General features: G+C 38.5%; 1 protein-coding gene across 1 annotated transcript; it reads right to left on the bottom strand.

Moving 5' to 3' along the window:
• Positions 1-8,110: 8,110 nt before the first annotated feature.
• Positions 8,111-23,364, bottom strand: ENC1 (ectodermal-neural cortex 1). The gene is made up of 3 exons (XM_081943616.1): positions 22,993-23,364; positions 15,426-17,227; positions 8,111-11,381 (listed from the first exon to the last, which is right to left on the bottom strand). The coding sequence occupies exon 2, from the start codon at positions 17,213-17,215 to the stop codon at positions 15,446-15,448; it is 1,770 nt and encodes a 589-aa protein (XP_081799742.1). The 5' UTR covers positions 17,216-17,227; positions 22,993-23,364; the 3' UTR covers positions 8,111-11,381; positions 15,426-15,445.
• Positions 23,365-23,517: the final 153 nt, after the last annotated feature.

Genomic DNA, 23,517 nt, shown 5'->3' with positions numbered 1-23,517 from the left:
CTGCCCTAATAGAAAATGTACTTTCCAGCAAACAGATGCCTCTGCTCTTTGGGGTGGGGGGGTCTTCCTGGTCATGTGACATACCTTATTAACTCTCACTTCTCCCAGTTCCTGATTATGTTTTGCTGCATCTGTATGACATTGTAAACTGCCTAGAGTCGCTTTGGATAGCGAGATGGACAGCGTATAAATTTAAGAAATAAATACAGTATGATCTACACACTCTAATACAGTGACAAAAAGGGAGGGCTACTTCTGAAAGACACTCTTTGAATACATACTGGTTGGAACCTGACTTAGGAAAGGATTGAAACAGGGCTATAGAAGGGGTGATAGGAGACCCAGAAATAAGAGTCACCTGCTACAGTGGGAAAAGGTTTGAAATATGGAGAACTCCCAAAGAAAATAGGATTATCCAAAAACAATCAGAGGTGTGCATTTCTACAGAAATTCAAATGGACCCGCACATCTTGACAGCAGCAAGAATTGTGTATGCACAGCAGTGGAAGAGTGAAAGCACCCCCTCAGAGGAGAAAACAATAAGGAAGATACTAGTCTGTGCAGAAATGGACAGACTAACGCTAAAAATAAAAGATAAGGAGATGTAGCATACTATGCTACAAGGAATACTGTATTTTTCGGAGGATAAGACGCACCGGAGTATAACAAGATTTTGAAGACGCAAATAAAATAAAAAAATCTGCACTCTGCAGACCTCCCCAAAATGGCCCATTTTTCACAAAAACGGGCCCTTTTTTTCAACAAAAAGGCATGAATAGCCTTTAGGAAGCTTGTAGAGTGCTCCTGGGGGTGCCCCCCCAAAACGAGCAAAAAACAGCCTGTTTTTTGCAAAAATGGGCCCATTTTTGTCCAAAAAAAGGGCATACATACATAGCCTTATGGAGACTTATAGAGTGCTCCTAGGGGCTGGGGGGGCAAAATTGAGCAAAAAACAGCCAATTTTTCGCTCATGTCTGCCCTCCCCAGCCCCCAGGAGCACTCTGAAAGCCTTCTAAAGGCTCTACACTGTCTTTATCTGTATTTTATCTGTTTTGATTGTACGCCGCCCCGAGTCCTTCGGGAGAGGGTTGCGGCTAATCAAATAAAATTATTATTATTATTATTATTATTATTATTATTATAATTATAATTATTATTATTATTATTACACGGCCATCTTGGTGAAGGGGCGGGGTTTTGGGAGGCAAAAAATGCTGTGTTCAGTGTATAAGACGCACCCAGATTTTCAGCCTTTTTTTAAGAGGAAAAAGATGTGTCTTATACGCCAAAAATATGGTAGATTCTATCAATGGTTAGAAACACGAGTTAGAATTTGGAATGTGAAAGAATAAGGTTAGGTGGACATGGAAAGTGATACTATGTATGTATTGGAATGTAGGTATAAGAATGATAGATAAGTTGACATTCTAGAATATGATGGTCAAAAATAAAAGTACAACACTGTTTAAAATAGCATATATGTTGTTTGTTTTTATCTTCGTTTCATGGCAAGTGGAATGCCAGGACAATTACACTGTATTCAATATTTTTATATGTAAACAATAAAAATATATTTTAAAAAAAGAAAGAAATTCAAATGGACCCATTTTCCAAATGCTACAGAAACAATATTGACAGCAGAAGTCTGTGATTTTTAGCAAGATAAAATATCTGCCCATAAAACTACTTCTTTGACATTCTGCAAGAGACAGACATAAATGTATATTCTCAAAGTAGCATTCCATGTTAGGTGCAATTAAATTTACGAACTAAATTTGCCATGTGGTATTTCCTACCTACCACAAGCTCTGCCACACTCTTTTGTAAACAGCAACATGTATTGTTTTATCATGTCAAAATGTGGTGAACCAATCTTATTATTGCCTGTGGAGGTTTTCTCATTCTTTTGAGCAAAGTCGTGGTGTAATGGGATGTGGGAACCAACTTGAGAAATAGGTGGAAGATTAGGCAATAGTCAGACAAGGAATGGCTTAGCCCACAGAAGGAATGGGGACCTGGCAAATTCTCAGAAAGAACCCTCCCTAGTTATTTGGAATATAAAGATGACGGGGAAGAGATGTACTTTCAGACCTGCAAGATTCTGTTAATGTAACCTTACAATAAATTTAGAACTAGTGTTTCTGGGTGTGCCTCTTGTCTGTATTTCCTCAGAAGGCTGACACTTGGATTGCTGCTCCAAAATTTAGTTCTGAGCTACCACACCTGATTCTACTTACGTAGTCATAATAAATGTATTCACACTCAAGTCTATGATTCAATGAAACCATTTCACTGGGGTGCCTAAATAACTGCAGTATGAAGTTTCTGCAGCCTATAGTTCTGTAAATCCCTTGCTGGAGCCCATGTGATAAAAAGTAAAACAGAGGTAAAGAGAAAATTGTCTTCAAATTAAGTTAGATTTCTTCTTTGTTGATTTATCCATAGGTCATTTTCTTGACAACTACAGCATAAGGCAGCCACAGCCATATGATCAAAGCCCCACTTCTTTTTACGTGTTACAAGTTAATTTAAAAGGGGATAAGGCTTGAAATGGTCATGGCCACTATTTTCACACCCACACACACACATACACACACACCATTGACAATGGCGTGGGGGTTTACATTTGAGACTCTCATGCTGTCCATTCAATTTTTTTGTAGGGGATAGAGTTATTTTTAGGATGCAATAAAAATTTAAGCAGTCCCCTTTTGGTATTTTACATGTGTTATTTAGAGAATTGAAATTAAAAATAATTTATTTATTTCACGAATCAGATCAGTAAGAATAGAAAACTGCTTACTGTAAAGAAAATTTTATATACTTATCTGTTTTATGGCATAACCTAGCACCTCAAAAGGAAGTAATTTATCGGGAGTGGGGAGGCAACAGGACAAACTTTGGGCTAGAAAGAACTGATTTATATCTAGTGGTACAAATTTATAAATAAGTATTACAGCTTAATTAGCCATGCAGAATATTTTACCAACCTAATCTGCAATACTGGGTAATTTATCTGTCTGCTCCAACTGCTGTTGATGGATAACTTCAAGGTACTTGTTCTCCATTCATAAGGTTCCTTGTCTTTAAACTGGATATGAATGGGGTAGCTCTCTCCATAGGTCATGTCTTCAAAGAGAAGCCTATCCTTGGACAGCCCTTCTAATGTGTCCCCTGAAAATAAGGCACATCTCTCATTCCAGTTCTTCCGAAATCACACTCATTTATCTTCATCTTTCTGAGGAACAGCAGAGACAGAATTTGTGATTTGTATAAATTGTTCATTGTCTCGAGACCAATTGGTGGGCGGAGAAGGCATAAGTAGCGCTGTAGAAAAAGTAATCTTTACTGAAACATTATTTCCATGAATGACCTTGACAAGAGAGAGCTTTTGTTCTATACGGCTTGAGAAAAAATAGAATAACATGTTGCTATAGTTTGCATCATAATAGCTTTTAAAACATTTCTAGAGTATAATAAATAAATATGCCATATAAAGCAAGTCTTTAAATTATCCATAAGTGTAATAAGGCAATCTTATATCTATAAAGCTTGCATTAATGGACTTTTAAAAATTAAAACCAATTTAAATTATAAAAAAAGCACATTTTATAGATTATCGTGGTATTTTAAAACTGTATGACTGCCAAACAAACTGTGATATCGTTATCATTTTAAATGACTATACCAGTGGTGGCTAACCTTTTTCCCTTCGAGTGCCAAAAGCGAGGGGAGCGCAGGGGGGTCATGCACAGGTGTGCCCACACCCATAATTCTATGCACGTGAAACACCCCCCCCATGTGCATGTGTTCATAACCCTCACCCTTCCCTCCCCCCCAATATTTGGCACGCGATGGACCTATTTTTTCACCCTCCCCAGGCTCCAGAGACTTTCTACGAGCCTGGGAAGGGTGAAAATGGCCTCCCCCCCTGCCAAGAGGCCCTCCATAGGCTTCAGGAGGCTTCCCTGAAGCCTCTGGAGGGCGAAAAATGGCCCTATGGGCAAACTGGAAGTTTGTGGATGGACTTCTGGTTTGCCCATAGGGCTGTTTTTCATCCTCCGGAGGGAGAAAAACAGCCCAACATGAAAACAGGTCTGGTCCCGAACGTCCAGTTTGCACATTGGGTTATTTTTTGTTCTCCAGAGGCTTCAGGAAAGCCTCCGGAGGGCAAAAAACGGCCAAAAATGAAGGCCAAAGTTAGTTGGCCAGCACACGCATGCGCACTGGAGCTGATAGGGCAATGCCTTGCGTGCCCTAACAAATGGCTCCGGGTGCCACCTGTGGCACATGTGCCAGAGGTTCACCATCACAGGACTATACATTTAAATTCTGTTTTTGATTGTAAGATTTACTTTCTTGATGCAACTATTTTAAAATGTTAAAATGCTTATTTATTTATTTTGCCTTACAGTCATATATTTTTTCCTAATGGTGTTGCCTCAAAACACTGAAGTTTCAATCAAAATGCTGGGAATAAAGAGCAGAACCTGATGGCGACATTTATTATTGGATTTTCTTTAGTGAGAATTAGTTTGTTGGTTTTGCCTTGCTCTCTCCCCATTAAAGAAAGATGCTGATAATGTCCAAATGCAGCTTGTGAAGTGATTTTAAAGATCTAATTCATTCAGCACACCCCTATTTCCAAAAGCTATATTATGCATGTGTATACTTTGAATTAGTTATCTCACATAAACTGTCATTAATATGGAAATAATTTCTGCTTGTTAAATTAGTAAATTATTATCCAATTTATATGCAGTCCATCTTGCAGTTCAAAACAACTCTAAGCAACTAGATTTTTCTGGCTACTGTTTTTCACTTTCTAGTTTAATAAAAGTGCAACATGTTCAAAGAACCCCTCGCGGTGCAGTGATTAGAATGCTGTATTGCAGGCAAACTCTGTCCACATCCTGGAGTTTGATCCTGACAAGGCTCAAGGTTGATTCAGTCTCCATCTTTCCAAAGTCGGTAAAATGAGGACCCAGTTTGTTGGGTACAATATATTGACATTGTAATGTGCCCAGAGAGTGCACTAAAGCGCTAAGGGGCAGTACATAATTCTAAGTGCTATTACAAATGAAGGCAAATATACTAGTGGTGAAATTTTTAAAAATTGCCACCGGTTCTCTGGCCATGGCTTGGTGGTGGTGGGATCATGTGACTGGGTGGGCATGGCCAACTTTTTTTTTTAATTTTTAAAGCATTTTTTACTATCTACTCACCCGAACAGGTAATAAAAAATGCTTTAAGAAGTGAAAAAAAGTTCAACTGTGCTGTGTGATTGTGGGAGCCTTTTTTTTCACCTTTTAAAGCATTTTTTAACTACTGGTTCGGGCGAATAGGCAAACTGGTAGCATTTCACCCCTGAAATATACGTATCTCAGGATAATTTTGCAGGATCCATTCTGAATCAGTCACTGGGACCAGAATTTTAGTCTTCCAAACTTTCAGACTTCAGTGAACTTCTTTCTCTCCAGAATATGTGCACTGGGCAGTTCCATGTGTAGTATTTATGTGGTGCCTGGTTGTGTGTGGATTTTAATTGTTAATTGGGGTGTTGTTGATAGACCGGTATTATATCGCAAGGCTAACAGCACTCCATGCATTCTGAATTTCAAAAGTAATCGTCCACTATCACATAAAAAGAGTTGTGTCAGAACACTATATGGCAGGGTGAAAACCCACTAGTACCCAGCAAGCAAAACAGCTGGTGAGCAGGTACTTACATGAACAATTCAGGCAGAATGGATACCCACAATTGTTTACTACAAGATGACTGCCCAACTGCTATATTTCAAAAAAAAATCAGAAGCAGTGGAACACAGCTTCCAAGATCCACAAGTAGGCATTGCCCACTGCCCAGAGTCTACCATATGAAGACAAACCATGCATTACAAAGATTGCTGGGAGGTGAGAGAAACTTCTATTGTAATTTACCAGATTCTCTGTATGGATTGCCCATGACTATATAAGACATCGGATTGCAAGAATATGAACGAGGAGACCTGAACTCACTGGTAGCCTCACATTTCAACAAACAAGAACATACATTCAATTTAACAGCTACTAAGATTGTTGGTTGAGCAGGAACAAAAATAGCCAGAAAAATGATTGAATCTAAGAAGTGGCCCCTTGTCAGTCAACAGGAATGATTTACGACCAGCTTATCAGGTATTTGGGAGCCAAGTGTGTGGCAGCTCAAGGAAACAACAATTATCAACTTACTAATTGGCCATCAACATCCAATTAACAATTAAAAGCCACACACAATGTGGCACTGCCATATAAATACTACACAAGGAACAGCCCAGTGCACACATTCCAGAGAGAAAAAAGTTCAAAAGCTTGGAAGATTAAAACTCTGGTCCTGGTGACTGATTCAGTTTGGATCCTAAGTGCTATTGCTATTAAAATTCACCAAGGTATTTTATTCAAAACATAGAAAATTGCCATGCTTAGGGGCTTGTTCGATGAAGAAAAGAACTGTTTCAGAGGTATATTCCAAAGTTGAAGAATTTGATTTAGTTTATCTTCTTCTAATAATTCCACAGTATCATATGCCATTAATATCCATCCTGGATAAATAAATTGAATCATGTTACCTATCAAGATCTCCCAAGCCTTCTTTCTGAATATGGGACAATTGAAAGGATGGTGTTGGCCACTGCTGTTTTGCACTAATACATTATGTTAAGAACTCAATTGTTCAGTGTCTATTTCTAACATTTTGCAGAACACCATTCATTTGGTTTACTACAGCTTTCTCTTCTTTGTCCCTCTGCACTTACCATTGTATGAATGTGCAGCTTAAACATTCTGCAAAATAGCAAATACTGCATTGGAAATTGTTTCTGCATGTTTACCCAACAAATGTGAATGCTTGGATGAATTGAATGCAATACAGGAATGATCCTTAGGTGGTTCTACAGCTGTGAAAGCTACATCTGCTTACGCTTATTTATAGATCAATATGCAAAAAGTATAACCCTGAACATTTGCAGCTTTTTATTATTGAACATGTATGTACCCGTCAGTGTTTTTTTTTTCATTTTGCTTGATGCCGTATGCTGCTCAGAATCTTTCCAGACTAAAGTAAGTTATAACTATTATGAAAATACATGGATAGATATATATGTAAAGCTAGTCCTTGACTTACAGTCACCTAACAACTGTTCAAAGTTATGACAGATCTTACCAGAGCTACTGACAACTCAGTTCTGAAGTTGCAAAATCATTCTTCCTCCCCCCGTTATGTGATCATAATTTGGGCTCTTCATAACCAGCCTGCATTTAAAGCCATTTGTAGCATTCTGTCATCACATAACTGCAATTTATGTTTTTTGCCAAGAACCAGCATCTATTTCTAGTTTCCATTGGGCACAATGGGTTTGCTTAATAACCAATTTGCTTAACCACAGCAAAAAAAGACATAAAATCAGGCACAGCCACAAGGTGGCCTACTTAAAGACCATAGCCTGAGTTATGACCATAATTCTGGATACACTTATATGTTGAGAACTCCTTATAAAAATAATAGAAATGCAAATGAATCCCCAAAGGTCTGTTAGATTTCTTATATTTCTTCTAAAGATTGGAAGAAACTGTATACATTCCCCACTACCACCATCAAGTTATGCAGGGAAATGGAATCTAGTTGTTTCTTGTCCATAATCACTTCTTGTTGATTTCAATGAATCTAACCTCTAGTCTAGATTAATGTGTATTTTGTATGGAAAGGGAAAGGCACCAGTTATTTTTCACTTTATCCCTCAGGAATAATTCTATCTTGCATAATTTATTTCTCAAGTAGAATCAGTCTCTTAAGCCATGCTTCAAAAACTGAGGGCAGAAAGCTTATAAATGCTGGCCCACAGAATCATCTCAAAGCTCCTGTCATTTTAGCTGCTGAACTTTAAAAGCTGATTCACAGTTAAGAGTGACAGATTGGAACAAAGGGGAACGTTCCAGTGTAACCGAAGCAGATATTACAAAACAATCAACTCCTAAATGATTTTGAGATACCCTTTCTATTAAGACAAAACTTATACGCTGAGCTAAGCGTTTTTGTTTTGTTTTTATTAAGAAATAAAAACTCCAGAAGAGCGTATTTAAGAGAAAATCTCTAATAATTTATTGACCTTCAGTTTCACATTGTGAAAAAAATGCAGTTTTACAAAACCTCAAAACGTAGTAGCATATACAAAAAAACACACAGACATTTTACTTCATTTATTTTTGTACGTGAACTGCATCTTCAGTTGCCAGACAAGGGACACTATTCAGTTCTAATCACTCTTATTCAGACAGGTGTCAGGCGTAAAGAAAAGGGGCTACACAATTATACCAGAAGTGGTAGGTTGTCCTTTGTTTAACGTTTCCACGGCAACTGGCCCACAAAATACGAAGAACTTTCTCGTCTTATGCCAAGGTTTTTGTGTGCACTCTTAAGTGAACTGCATTTGTCTCAGAAGTGTGGGCTATTTTTTCAGACTGGAAATCACCAAGTAACGAATCAAGATTCCCATGCTGATTCAAAGAGTAGGAGCTCAAAATATTCGCCTGCAGGGGTAGAGGCCCACCCTGATTTTCCATTCCCTTCTGCCTATACCCATGAAGTAAATCCAAGCACTTGAAAGCAAGCTACTGCTTTGAAATGCAACTGCAAAAACTTCAGACACTTCAGGAAATTGGATGGTATTACAAAACAGGTTTGCGGTCTAAGCTCAACAATTCCATGGAGAAGTGCAGAGACAGAATGCTGTCATTTCTCACTATAATGTTTTCACCCTTTTACACGTACACACACAAATAGCCATTAATTCCTATATATGCAAAAGGCTAGCACTTACAGTTGCTTTATTTCCATGTATGTTATAGGAGCAGTAATACCTCCAATCCTAATGTAAGTTAAGAGATATTTGGAGAGAATTTGCGGGCAGGGCTTTATACGAACTTTATACGAGCTTTGTGATAGCTTTTTTTTTTAGATTTCCCAATTTGCCTTAAATTAATGCAGCTGTACTCTGTGCATTAACTTGCACAGTGGTGTACTGGTTGTCAAACAACTCAGTGAAATGAATATTAATATAACTTCACTTTTGGATATTTAATTCAGAGTTCAGAAACAGAATTATTCTTAAATGAAGGCAACTGACCAATATTTTTTGGTCAGATTGACCAAAGCAATTAGTCTTCAGTCAACAATGTATAAATCAATAGAAGTTCACAATACAATGTTTATGTGTTTTATAATTCAGACTTTCTTTTGATCCTCTCTGCTACCCATGCTAAGAACCACAACTAACAATTTGAAAAACTTCACATACATTCATTTCTTACTTAATATAATATATAAGAAATGCATATATATTGAGAATCCGGGGTGGGGAGCGCACTTACGGCAACATGAGAAAGCTCTCTAACGCCGATGGTTACAATCCTAAAACATGTTTACTGGGAAGTAAGCTCAAGTTAAAACATTAAAACCTACTTCAGAGTAAACATATAGGATTGTGCCATGAACACAAATTGTTCTTTACAGTACTGTCAGAATTGAGCTACATTATCAAAATGTAAGCAGACGTGATCATTATAACTCTTTATAACCATGCATGCATGCATTTCAAAACAATGTGCTTATACAACATTAAGACAACCAACCACAATGGAAGACTGGCTGCACCAATTCTCATGAAAAGCACAACTAGAAAGTTAAACAAAGGAACTATGGGCTAAGTACATCAGGAAAGACTGAATGGGTTTACTTTTTACATTCAAGCCAAAAAATAAGTTGGTGGTGTAGGATATTTAAAAATCCTTTAATTGATCTGGATCCCACATATGATACTTCCAGCTACTATTCCTCTGAAAGCTCAGATTCCTAATGAATGCAAAACAATATATTAAATGAATTTAGCAACTCCCTGCTCCCCCATTGACCATCCTAATTATTATATCTAATAATATAGATATATATTATTATATTAAGAAACAATGGGGGAGGGGGTAGAGAATGGGTTTTCAATCCAATTTAATCCAAGAAGATAAACCAAGAGAATTGGTGTTAATTTAAACAGACACTAACTCTTCCCCCCCTCCCCATGGTTTCCCATCTCTTAAAGAGAATAAAATTCCCCTGGTCATATAAATGGCACATTAAAACATTCGATCAGGTATAAATAAATAAATAAACAAAACAAAACTGGGTATCTCATATTGGAAAGATTTTAGAGGGAAAAAAAGGTTCTGTAGCATTTCCCTCCAGTCCCCTTTCCAATAGTGATGAGGCTGCACAAAAAGAAAGCTACAAAAGCTATTGTCTCTCTTTCTAGATGTTTTCATTCAGAAGGCATGACTAGGCAAATAAAGTGTAACAGAAATACTATCAGCAGGGCACACGTGTAATTCAGGGAGTCAATGGCTTGAGAAAACAACCTCCATGGCTTTATCCTTCAGTACATATGCAATGTAAAATCGTTCCATTTCTGACCCCTACCCAGCTCTGAAATATTATTCAGCTTTTTTTCTTTCTTTCTTTTTGTGCAGCAGAACAAGTCAGAAATCACAGAATGTGCAAAACATAAAGAGTCCCATAAGCCCTTAGAACTTGAAAATTACTCCAGGCATTGTTTCAGCATGCAAGCACTGAACAATAAATAGCTGTATCTACAACAAGTAACAATTCAGAAGCAGGACAGTCATAATTAATAAATACAAGAAGAAATAAATTGCATGTATGTAGGGAAGAAGAGTCATTCTCTTTCGCATAGACGCTGGGGGGGGGAATATTTTATTTTTTAATAATTGAGCTGCTGCTCCCTAAGAAGGTAATTCAAGAGCAAGCCACAAGGCAGCTCACCAATTGAAACCGATGCTCCCAGCACTGCCTAGGACAAAGCTCATTGCCCTGGGCAAAGCTGCATCTTCATTCACAAAGGATACATCTTGCTGAACCCTTGTATGCTTCCTTTGCAGCTGCTGTTGACACTTCAAACTGTCACAAAGGGAGGTGACAACCATTTCAAATTTTGCACACAAAAAGCAAAGTCCATGAAAATTGAGGGTTGTGCTGTGTTATGCAGCTCTGGAAAGTTCATCCCCTCCCCCCCTTACCTCCCCTCCCACTTGCAAGGATTATTAAACTTGACATTAATCCACAATTACTAACACAAGGACCCGACCATGGGTTCATTCATTCATAATTAAACCATGTGCTGATATACCAAAAACAATATTCCCACTCCCATTCCTTCATTTCCAACTTTTAAGAATTTAGAAGGTGCAGGGTATCTTCTTCAAATTCAAAAAAGAAATGTCTTCATCAAAACCGCTTCTCCACAGTTGGTTCCAAGGTTTACTCAGCATTATAATGCAATAAACTAAAGAAAAGAAACAGAAACATTATAAACATTTTGATGGAGCAATATAAGGTTTATACATGTTTTAAAGGTCTATAAAACAGACCGCCTGTTCATTCTTAAATATTAGATGCTGTAACCTCACTGATCGTTATGTTACACCTCTATAATGTAACCAGCAACTCTCTGGTTTAATAACATTAATAACTTGGCAGGCAGAGGGAGAACGGTGCCTGAACGCAATAAATCAATCCTGCAAATAGAGAGACAGTTGATTGTTAAGGGGGAAAATAACGTAATGCAACATCTCTGTCATAACGTTGGCTGGCACAGTAGCAGGGACAGGCATTTTGGTCAAGGGCCAAATCCAAGTAGCAAAGAAACAGAAGGAAAGGCAGCTTGTTGGAGAAAAGAATCACCCATCAATGCCTTATTAACCATGGAGGATCCTGAATAGAACTGATTCAGAATATGAAAGGCAGACATATTAATCTCCTTATTTAAAACATTTCTGCTATTCATTAAGGCAGAACTCTCTTTTGTGGGGCTTTGTCCTGTAACAATGCAATACGCTTCGCTGCCTCCCCATAGAAACCTTTCCTATACGTCAATTATTCAGTGCAAAATATTAGCTTTGGATGCCAGTGTTTGGCTTCTGTACTCCACCTTCTCACTCCATTATGCTCAGAGCCGGTTTTCAAACCAGGCACCATGCTGGTTTTTAAAGTAGCAATTAATAGCTCTGCCAGAACATATGAAGCAAAGTTTGATGGGATTTCCGCAGTGCAATTGTAAAAATTTGGTGGTTAACTTGGTGCGACTGATTGGAAGGTGCATGTGCTTCGTAGCTTAAAAGCACTGGGCAGGATCACAGAAGGTGTGTATGTGCAGTTTGCAAAATAATACTAGGGACACAATTTGCGATCTCTTGCATATTAAAAAGCTAAAACCACTTTTATTGAAGGACAATCAGCTACGTACTCCTGAGATGAATATGAAGCATATTATATTTTACACTGCAAAGCAACTTCATGGATTTTTTTTTCCTTAACTCTTTTTAACACAAAAAAATATTATTATTTTTTGCCTCCTGCTGCTCTATTAATAGTAAGAAAGGGCCAGGAGAAAAATGTTTCTGATTGGGGGACAATCAGAAGCATTTCCTTCTGGTCCTTTCTTCCCACTGATAAGAGCAGCAGGAGCAACACATAAAAATCTATCACCGGGTACAGCGCAAAATACAGGTTGGTTACGTTGATTCAGTTATACTAACAAATTGCCCAAGTAAAACAGGTTGGGAGGAGGGAGGAAAACGACACTGAGAGTAAACTCTTCTTTGATTATCCTGGAAAAATAAGTCTTTCATATACAAACATATTGAAAGGAATAACAGGATAATCATTCATTATCAGATGTAAAGAAATTTGATATTTGAAACACTACAATTAGATATATAAAATATTCTGAAATTCCAATCTAAGATGGAAATGAGGCCTTTCTTTTAATAAAAAGTAACTTATTTTAGTTTAAAATTTTGAATCCACGCATCTAGTAGAAACAATACTATCCACCTTATAGCAATTTTTCTTAATCTAGGGTCTGCCAGGACAATGGATGGAAATTGTAGAACAGCTACCTTATAAGTTGTTAGATAACAAAAAAAAAAAAAACATGTCAAACTTTTAATATACAAAACATTGAATATTAACACTGATTGGGGGGGGGGGGGGTGTTGATACAGGAGTTTCAGGTATTTTGCTGTTTACTAGAAGGACAAAACTATTTCTCTGGAAATGTATCTAAATCCAGACTAGACCAAAAGTACTGAACAATGCCTCGGTCTGTGGATCAAGCTTTGACTGAGAAAAACATGTCATGGGTTTATAGAGAATAAAAATATGCATTGCAGCTATTCTTTACAATTAAGATTGCAGTTCTGCAATAGAGATATTTGTATTTTGATGAATCAATTTACAATATACTATGTGGGCCTCCTCACTTCTTTACACACACACCCCCAAAAAAAAGCCCTGTTCTGATTTTATTTCAAGCGCTACTTAGTTCTTTTTAATCTTGACACCAAAAGTTTCAACTTCATAAGAAAAGACTAATGGCAAGAAATATTTACAACTGGATGTATGGATACATTAAAAACTTCTAGATGACTGGATAAATTATAGGCAAGGTCTATTTAAACTGAAGTTCCCTGAAATATTTATACCCGAGTATATATCCTGCTGGTTAATATGTGGCTTGAAGTTTTGAAGTCCTTTCAGCTTTTTTTACCCCAAGCACCATTAGCAATGAATACAAATGGCCTGCACGCATTCTAACAAAGCAAAATTTGCATCTGAGCCCAGCATGCTAACTCAGAAACATGCCCTGCTGTACTTAATGGTTCCTCTTTTCCTTACTAAAGGCCATAAACCTTTTTTTTCCTGGAAGAATAAAAAATAGATAAAAGGACAGGTTTATATGGATAGCTAGCCACTATTTAAATAAAAGGATATATTGCAGGGAAGGTTTACTGGTAGTTTCAAAATGAAAAATCAGAAGGAAAATCAATAATAAAAAAGAAATGTAGCAAAAAGAAATACTGGTATCTGTGTGAGCTAATTCAAACAAAATTGTTTTAAGCAGATACCAATCCATTAAAATCACCAGCACTGCACCTGCCCACATCAGGTGCACACCTGGATCCCTGCACTAAACTTTCAGATTGAATTTATGGGCTTTGAAACATCCCACATTGCAAACCAAAAATTACTTGAGCTAACTGGCATGTCTTTTAAACATAAGGTCAGAATGATTCACCATAAGAATTCTTCTCTAACTCCACCCCACCCTGGGGAAGCAGATTCTTATTGCTTCAGTTATTAATAGTCCCAATTCTATAAAGTCCAAGGTATAGTCTTATATGATTTCATATAAAGCTTCCTTACAAAAGATATATATATGCAGTTTACATTGTTGCCCATATGCACATCAAAACCAGCTAAGATTTTGCTTGCTCCAATCATTTTTATTCACACACACACACACATACGCAGTGTGTGTGTGTGTGTGTGTGTTGCATTTGTGCTGATAAATAAATAATGTTTTTTTAGATTTTCACGGGTATAGGTATGCAGGTCTTGGCGTATTCGGGTCTTTTCCCGTGTAAGATTGACAGTATCTTGGCGACATTTTGACGAGATCCCACTCGCCATCTTCAGGCTGGTGCTTTCGGCTTCATGCTTGTGCGAGCAAAGCGTGATCGGAGCTGCCGTCTTTCTATAAATATTGGTGAGGGTGTGTACAAAGCCAGCACTCCACACACCCCCAATATTTATAGAAAGACAGCAGCTCCGATCACGCTTTGCTCGCACAAGCACGAAGCCACCAGCCTGAAGATGCGAGTGGGACCTCGTCGAAACATCGCCACGGTACTGTCAATCTTACACAGGAAAAGACCCGACTACGCCAAGACCTGCATGCATGCATACATACATACGTGTGTGTGTGTGTTATCACACTGATGTAATCAGTTCCACTGATCACTCTTACATTAATTATACTCTTTATATTTTCACTTAAATTGTAAGATGTGTATATGACAACAAAGTCTTAAAAGAATAGGACACAACTGAACAAAATTAAAAATGTGAGAAAACTATAATTTTAATTAAGTAGATTTTCTCCTAGATTGCATTTTATTAAGATCATTTGCAAATGCGTGGGGGGGAGAGAAATATGTCTATGTGAACAACCCATAATTACCTTAAGAACAATCTTACATAAATAAGCCTATGAATTAATAATCATGGATAGATACAGATGTACTAATATGGATACTTGTGCATGATCAATTCATGCGCTATTTAACTGTGGATATCCAAGATAATTCTTATCTATGAACAAAGTACCTTATGAAACAGATTTTTTATTTATTTATTATACTTATTCATGCACTGGTTGAGTCATGTCAGCTTTTTTGCTTCCTGTTTATTCAAATGAATCTGCAGTTTTTATTTATTAAAAAAGTGAATTTATAGCCTCTTATATTTTCAATAAGCGATTTCTCACCTGTATAAGCACACATGCAGTTAAGAAGGGAGATGTTTCCATGTGCTCACAAATGCAGTTGGGATTAGCGAATAGGGCACCGTGGTTATGCTGTTCCACATATCAAGCGTGGGGTCATAACAATCTAATGTTTTGCATCTCTGGATTCCAAAGTAGCCTCCCACAACATATAACTTGTTTCCAGATGCAACAGCATGGCAACTCATTCTCTTAGCTGTCACATCTCCCACTTTAGTCCACTGGTAAGTTTCACTGTTGAATTTATAAGCTGAGCAAGCAGAGAATTCAGTATCTCCACCCATAATAAAAATTTGGTTACCGAGAACGGCTGCAGCTGTGTATCGCCATGGCTGAGGACAAGTGGCTGGTACAGTCCACCTGTTTTCACCCAGGTCATAACATTGTACTTTTGGAAGCTTATCATGACTGACACTGGTACCACCAAAAGCAAAGAGTTTTAACTTTGCACTGACTACAGCAGCATTGCTTACTCCTTCTCGAAGTGGAGCAACCATTGTCCATTTATTAGTCACAGGATCATACTGTTCTACTTGTTTTAAGGATACTGAGGGAGAGGCTGGAAGACAACCAGTGGCTGCTGTGTGACCTCCTACAACATATAGACAGTGTTTGAGTTCAGCAGAACCATGGCCAAACCGAGCAACTAGCATTGGAGCTGCTTTGGACCATTCTTCATGAAGCGTATCATATACCCAAACATCTTTAGAGACTCCATTTTCAGATCCTCGACCGCCAGTAATATAGACTTTACAGCCAATTGCACATGCACTGAATTCCTTCCTTGGACTTGGGATGTCAGCTTTTGGAATGATCTCCTTTGCTTTTTGGTCGACAAGATATAATTTGTCACACATAAATGTCTGGCCTCCCAGAAGAAATAAGGCATGCCCAGTTTTTCGGGGCCGAGCACATAAACTAGTGACTACACCGTCATTCTGCAGAATCTTCAATTTGCACCTGATTGCTTCCTCTACAATCTCTTTACTTTTCCTTTGCTTGGTGATAAGCTCTTCAGTAGCTACATTTTCCATTAGATATATGGCTGGCAAAAGAGCCAGTCTCACAGTCTGCAATAATTCTGGCAGGTAACAGTGACGTTTATTTAGATCATAGTTAATCCAGTTCATGGCAGATTCATAAACTAATCGTTCATCTTCAGTCTCTAATTCTTCACTAGAGAGCAGCTGAACAACTATGTTTTTTGGAAGCTGGAGAAAATCTTCACTTTTACTGATGGTCTGGAAGTTGCTAAGGCACATCCTCCAAGAGAGCTCATAAAGTTTGGTACACTGGTGAGCATCCGACAGAAGCAGCATGCCAAGACAATTGGTATGATGAAGGTTCTTTTCCAAGAATTCTGCACAAGCATCTCTAATGTCTTGGAATTCCAACATATCACCTGCCTCCAAGAGGGACTCTGCATTTTCTTCATTGATGATGACCCTTGAAGAGTACGCGTAGTCCAGGAGAAGTTCTAGAACCTCTGGATGAATGGAATCGTGGAAGTTGACTTCACTGGCTTGACTTTCTTTAAGACCGCCGCTGAACATAGCTTCAAAATATCGGCTACAGGCAGCTAGGACAGCTCTATGACAAGGAAATGACTTGTTTCCAGCATGGAGGAGTACATCTGTAAATAAACGCTGTTGACGCAGAAGATTCAGATGAGTGAGGACACTATCAGCATATGAAGATTTGTGAAATAAATATATGTTTATAGAGCCAGTGCTGGCTCTGGACTTCCGATTCTCATGCATGTTGACTGACATTTTCTTCCACACCTAAATGTTAAAAAAATAAATATGATTAAGAAATATGAAAATACAAGAATGTTTTAAAAGTACGCTACCCTGTACACATCTACTGGGAAGTCTATCCTTTGACTACAGAGTTTATTTCCAAAACTTAAAATTGTGGTTTTAAAAAAAAAAGCCAGCTGCAAAACACAAGAATATGCTAAGCAACATCAAACAGGAGCTGAGGACATCCAATCCTCTGCCTGTTTTTCCTACTCTATGTTTCTTAACTGGCATAGACTAAAAATAATTGCTCAAGACAGCAGGATTATCTTGGCAAACCAGACCTCCCACTTTCGTAAGTGGCAGTTTCAGAATGGATGAAAAAAAAAGACAGGTTTGAATTTTTCCCACACCTTTCCAGCATACAGCAGCTGATTTAATAATTATGTACTGACACACATATTTAAAAAAACATGCTTCTGCCTTGAATCATAGTAGAACAAGCAACGAGGACGTTACAGTCAGGAATACTTTAAGGAACACAAGCATCCACAAATTAACCTTATTAAGATTATAGTCTGATAAAACCAATTCCACCCACAGCATGAAAATATGTAAAAAGTTAAGACACAAATAGATCATTCCCAGCATATTTTACTTTAATTACTATGATGTTACCAGTAGATGTTTACCTCAAAGCTACATATCTCTCCAGCAACAGATACTTTAAGGTGGCACACATGTGATTTAATTATATGCTGAAAGAGTTTTTCAGCCTAGTATATCCCAGATTTCTTGAATCTTTATTCCCACCAATTTAGCAAAAAGCCAAAAATTATGAAAAGGAACAAGGTTCTGACTGGAAAACAAATCCTACAGTAAATAGGAATTTCCACCAATGCTGGGGAAGGAGAGAAAAATCTCCAAAACCTCAATATGCAACATGCTTACCTAAACTATACGGGATCAAAGTTTTTTCAAGGTAAAATCATTAGAATAAATTCAGAATTTAAAACTACTACAAAGACGCCAGGAGAATAAGACACAATTTCTGAACTAATCAATCACGCTAAGCTGCCACTGACACCTGGATTCATATTGATACGCTAAACGAAAAAGAAATAACATTCTGGTTTGGAGTGTTGTGTGAGCCTAACCATTTTTCTGGAGCAAAATTCCAATTCTGCCAGTGAAAACAGCCCTCGTTAAAAAAAAAGCATTCATAAAACTACCCCTGCTGATATTGACAGAAGCTGCCAAATTTGTTTACTTTCTAGCTATGCTGTCCCAGAAGAATTAAGATTCAACAAAAATCACCTTTCTATCCCCTTCAAGGTATGGTCATCTATCCTGCTTCAATAAGTCTCCCACATATTGAAGGAGCCATTTGTGTGTTCAGAGGTTATACTGGCTCCAACCCCAATGATTTGATAAGGCAATGATTCAACTTATGACAAGAGACCTGCAAATTGTAATTTCTGGTCTTATAAGTACACATTCAAGAATGTTGTCCTAATTTGGAAAAACAAGTAATGTGCAAGAAAATGGCAAGCAGATGATCAGGGGAGACAATATCCTGTTGACTCTGATGGAGAACTCTTTTATTCATAACAGAATCAGAAGTCCCCTGGAGATGTTCCTACCAGCTGCACAGGTTCAACCTGTTTGGTTTCATAGAAACCACCACTGCCCATAGAAAAAGACTATCTCCACAACCAAGGAAGGAGTGGAGAAAGACAAAATTATAATCTGGCATGACCTCCATAAAGCTTTCCCACAAGTCTGCCCATCACCAGACCAGAAAAAGTCAACAGAACCTAGCAAAAGGAAGCTGAACTACTCATTAAGCTGCTATTTAGTGGTGAGTCAGATATGACACCTGAGAGGACTTGGTCAGTACTTAGAAATGGGTAACAGACAATAAGCTCAGGACAGAAAGCCTGTGTTTAATTCAATACAATGCCTCATTTTCCTCAGGGAAAAGATGACCAAATAGGGAAAGTGAGAATGTAGGAATAAGTAGGACCTATTCTAATGAAGCATGTGATTCCTCCAAATTTCCCTGTTTAGTATTACTTGGGTGACAGCACCCTTCCCTAGTATTTTGTCACTTTTAAAGGTGCTGTCACTGCTAAGTATGTTTAGAAACTGCTAAGAGATTAGAAGTTTTGCAGTTTGAGTCTAATGTTTATTCAAAACCAAGTAATACAAGTTGGGGAAATAAGTTTTACTTTTTTGTGGCCACTACTTATCATTATCATGTTTTTAATATATCAGCTGTCCAGAGCTACAGTCGGAAAGCTGGGCAGCCATATCAATTACATAAATGAAAAATCAAACTTTTATATGAGGTGATATCTGTAACAATTAAGCATCAATTGTTATACCTACAATGATACACTTTGATAGCCAATTAGTCTCATTTTTTTGACTTGTTGGTCACTTAGTTACTACCATAAAGTATTTTTCTTTTCTTTTTTTTTCCAATTTTTTTTTCCTTTTCAAAAATAATTTGTATCCTTGGAGGAAAATGTGGTTGTTTTAATACCTGCTATGCTTACCCTAAAGAAATGGTTAAAATATAAATCTACCCATCACTGGGGATGTTTGTTAATTTGTTGAGATACCAGAAATATAACTATACTTCACACTTATTACAACTTGAATGCAAAATGCACATGACCACTAGATAGCAGCAAAAAAGTATTGTAGCTTTTTGTTGCCAGCTAATGGTTACTATGGATTTCAACAGCACAGCTATGATATGTATGTTGTACCCAGTTTAACATATAAATTAAAATCTTAGAATAATTTCCTATGAATTAAAAGATTCTTCTGACTAAGATAGCTTTCACTAATCTATATTTATATGTATGGACTGAAACACCTACAATTCCAAAATAGCATGGGAATGTACAGTCCTGGGTCATTTATAGAGAAGAATCTCAATCACATGAATTGCTTAATTTCAGCTATGTTATTCCCATTTTTAAAAACCAAGTTAAAATCCCTATGAATAATCCTCTCCCACCTCACTTTCCAGGTATTTTTTAAACAAATTATGAGGTTGTGGGTGCTAATCCAAACATACCTTCTGTTAGAATAAGGCTGCAAATTCAGAAATATTTATGCCCAGGTGTTTTATTGTTTGTAATCTTCTCATAACACAAAATGAAAATATACCATAACATCAATATATCATTAATTATATAGTAATTTCTTCTAAGATCTATATGTTTCCTAATATGTGCTTAGGCATTTTTCCCCCTAAATGGTTCAAAAAGACTACTGCACTAACCATTGAAGACTTTTAACAATGCAATTTATTGATTGTCTCCCTTGTGGTTCTATGCTAATACACTCCTTATGTAAGCTTCCTATTATTCAGACATTTCCGGGTCCCACAACCTATCAAATACAGTCCATTCTAAACTTTCTGCTATCACTGCAAACTGTCTAAGTATGGACTACATGATCTGAACAGCCACTTCCAGTGCTATAATTCTAAGCCATAAATAGTTCTACCAAGTTATTTACAACACCAAACAAACCATCAAATAAAGGCAATGCCATTTGGATAATTTATCTTATGAAAGTTACATTGTATATCTAAAATACACTGAAATTAACAGTTGAGCCATATACATGATTTACGTAAACCTCCAAAAACCAGGTGGGATTTATTCACAGGCAAAGCTACATAGAAAGCAAGTTTGGTGTAGTGGTTAAGGCATCAGGCTAGAAACTAGAGGTTGTGAGTTCTAGTTTCAATTTAGGCATAAAGCCAGCTGAATGGCTTTGGGTTAGTCACTCTCTCTCTCTCAGCCCTAGGAAGGAGGCAATGGCAAACTACTCCTGAAAAACATTTCCAAGGAAACTGCAGGAATTTGTCCAGGCAGTCTCTGAAAATCAGACACAATTAAACATAAAGGTGGATGGGGGAGTACATAAGGATTGAAGTGTGAATTATTGTATACTAAGAATTCTTTGGAATAATTACAGAACTGATGGCTCTTAATATGTTTTCCCATTCACATGTTAGTTTATAAGAAATGACTGTGAGATAAACTTTATTCTCAACGTGTTTTATCCTCTATCTGTTTCCAACATTAATCTATCAAAATATTTGTAATTCTCAAATAGCACAAGGCTATTACTATTCTTCATTATTTGTTCTTCAACCTCTGGAATTACAAGCTATGTCATTATTGAATTTGGAAGCTTTACTTTGTTCCCAAACCAATCTGATAGTGTGGTCAAGTCAATGGAAGTAATCAAAGAACTGACTATAACCATTATTTCTTCGTTCAAAGAGACACATAGAAACACATTACTGGAATGTTATTTTCCAGTATTCTGAATTTGGATAGCTCTTCTAAAATTTATTCAAAAACATGCACACACAGGTGTAAGCAAGCACATTCAAGCTTGTAAATTGTATAGCTTTCATTATCTTAAAAATCTTTTAGCAGCTAATCTAGTATTGTATCTTTTTAATAATTTTCTGTTTTTCAATGCTGCAATATGCCAACATATTATGAAGAAAAGAGCCAGAGAAGCAAGTCTTTTACTTCCTTTGTGTAATGTCTGAGACTGAGCTGTAAAAGGGGTGGGCTCAGTTACTAAGCAAATACTGATAAGCTTATCATACTACACCACACATATCATTAGATAAAGAATCTGCTCTGTTTATTTTGCTAATTTCGGTATGCAGCGATCTCCTTTCCATTGCTCTAATTAATGGATTTCTATTCACTAGAAACAGTTGGATGAGCCATAAGTCCACCGGTTTTTGTTTTAAATTACTATCTTCTGATATCACTGGTTTCTTTTATTCCATAACATCAGACAGGTGTAAACATTTATTTTTAAGCTGGTAAATTTAAGCTTCCAATTTTTTTTTACAACGTTACAAGAGATGGGAATAAAATCTCTATTTGAAGGAAGAGTTTTCCCATCCTGTTTCAATACATCTGGTTTTAAATTCTGAGGACCAAAGGGTGCTGGAGTGTAAAACTAAGAGGTTTTGAACGGGCATAGCTCGGACCCCACTTCTTCCCTACTTTTACGCGCACCTCCTGCAACTACGCGGAAGAGCAGCGAACCACGTGCGCCCCTCTTCAACAAAGTACTAAAAGCTCCGTCAACGGCTGCCTCCCGCTTCCCCTCTCTTCGCTTTGAAGTGGAAGGGGGAGAGGGGGAAAAAAAGAGGCAGGCAGCCCTGGGAAAGGAAGGAAGCCAGCAGCACACGCTCTGGCCCTCCTCCTTCCTGTAGGACGGAAAGGAACAAATGCGCCCTGCCTGGAGGTGCATCTAAAGTCCTCTAAAGCGCAAAACATTGGAGAGACTAAGGTCTACCCGAGTGCAGGGGAAATCAAATGCCAGCTTAGGAATTGCACCTTCTGAACCCACACCTTTTTAGGAGTTTCGGTGCTTCCTCAGCGTTGAAACTCTTTGCAGGGAGTCCAAACCGCCTTTCTGCGACCCACTGGAGACCCCTGCAACTGAAAACAAAATCGCTTTCGGGTCTCCCGCTGCAGCCCCTCTGCTCAGCAATACAATAAACCGCACTGGATTCAGCAGCGATTCCTTCTGAGTGAACCACGCCGAGCTGTGGTTAGTTAAGACTTAAGCTGCAGACGAGGCAGCGTCTTCTTCCACCACCACCACCGCTATCCTCCGGCGAAGACCCACAACCGGCGCTCGTCGAGCCGGCTTAGGCTTCCCACCCCCCTCCTCCCATCACGCCCGCCTAGGCGCGAACCTGTTCCCGCGGCAACAGGTCGGCGCGCGAGGGTCCCACTTACAGCCGCCGCTTCCTCGGATCCTGCCTCCCGGGAGCCCTCGCAAGTTCACGGCATGGGGAGCCAAGCTTCTGTCCTCCGTCGCGCACGTTCCAGCGGGCGGCTCTCCTTGGTCGTTCGTCTCGCGTGGAGAGACCGAGAGCGCCCGCCTTCCCCTCCCGGCCACCAGAAGAGCAGCGCGGTCCTTGCTCGGCGACTGTCCCGGTTGACTCCGCACGCTTGTACGAAGGGGAGCGACGGCGCTGCTGCTGCTGCTACTGCAAAGAAGGCGGGCAGAGAGGCCGAGGAGGAGGAGGAGGGGCGCCGCTCCTCCTGTGGCCTCGGCGAGTGCGAGGCAGAGAGTATATGGGCCTGCCGGCGGGGAGGGCCCAACATGCAAAGAGTGAATGACACGCGGGAGGCGGGGATGAAACCAGGCGGGGCCTGGCTCGGCTGCTGAAAGACTCCCTGGACGTCGACCGGGTATCACCCGCGGGAGAGGAAGAGAGCGAGAGAAAAGGTGCGGGCGGGAATGTGATGAGGCGCTTC

This window comes from Natrix helvetica (genome assembly GCF_964273705.1).
Source record: "Natrix helvetica genome assembly, chromosome: 2".
In the NCBI taxonomy this organism is placed as follows: domain Eukaryota; kingdom Metazoa; phylum Chordata; class Lepidosauria; order Squamata; family Natricidae; genus Natrix; species Natrix helvetica.
The sequence above is the reverse complement of the archived record's forward strand: the minus strand, read 5'-3'. Positions and strand labels throughout refer to the sequence as shown.

Excerpts from the sequence above, each read along its gene's own strand:
- ENC1 (XM_081943616.1), bottom strand. The coding sequence starts at position 17,215 with ATGTCAGTCAACATGCATGAGAATCGGAAGTCCAGAGCCAGCACTGGC.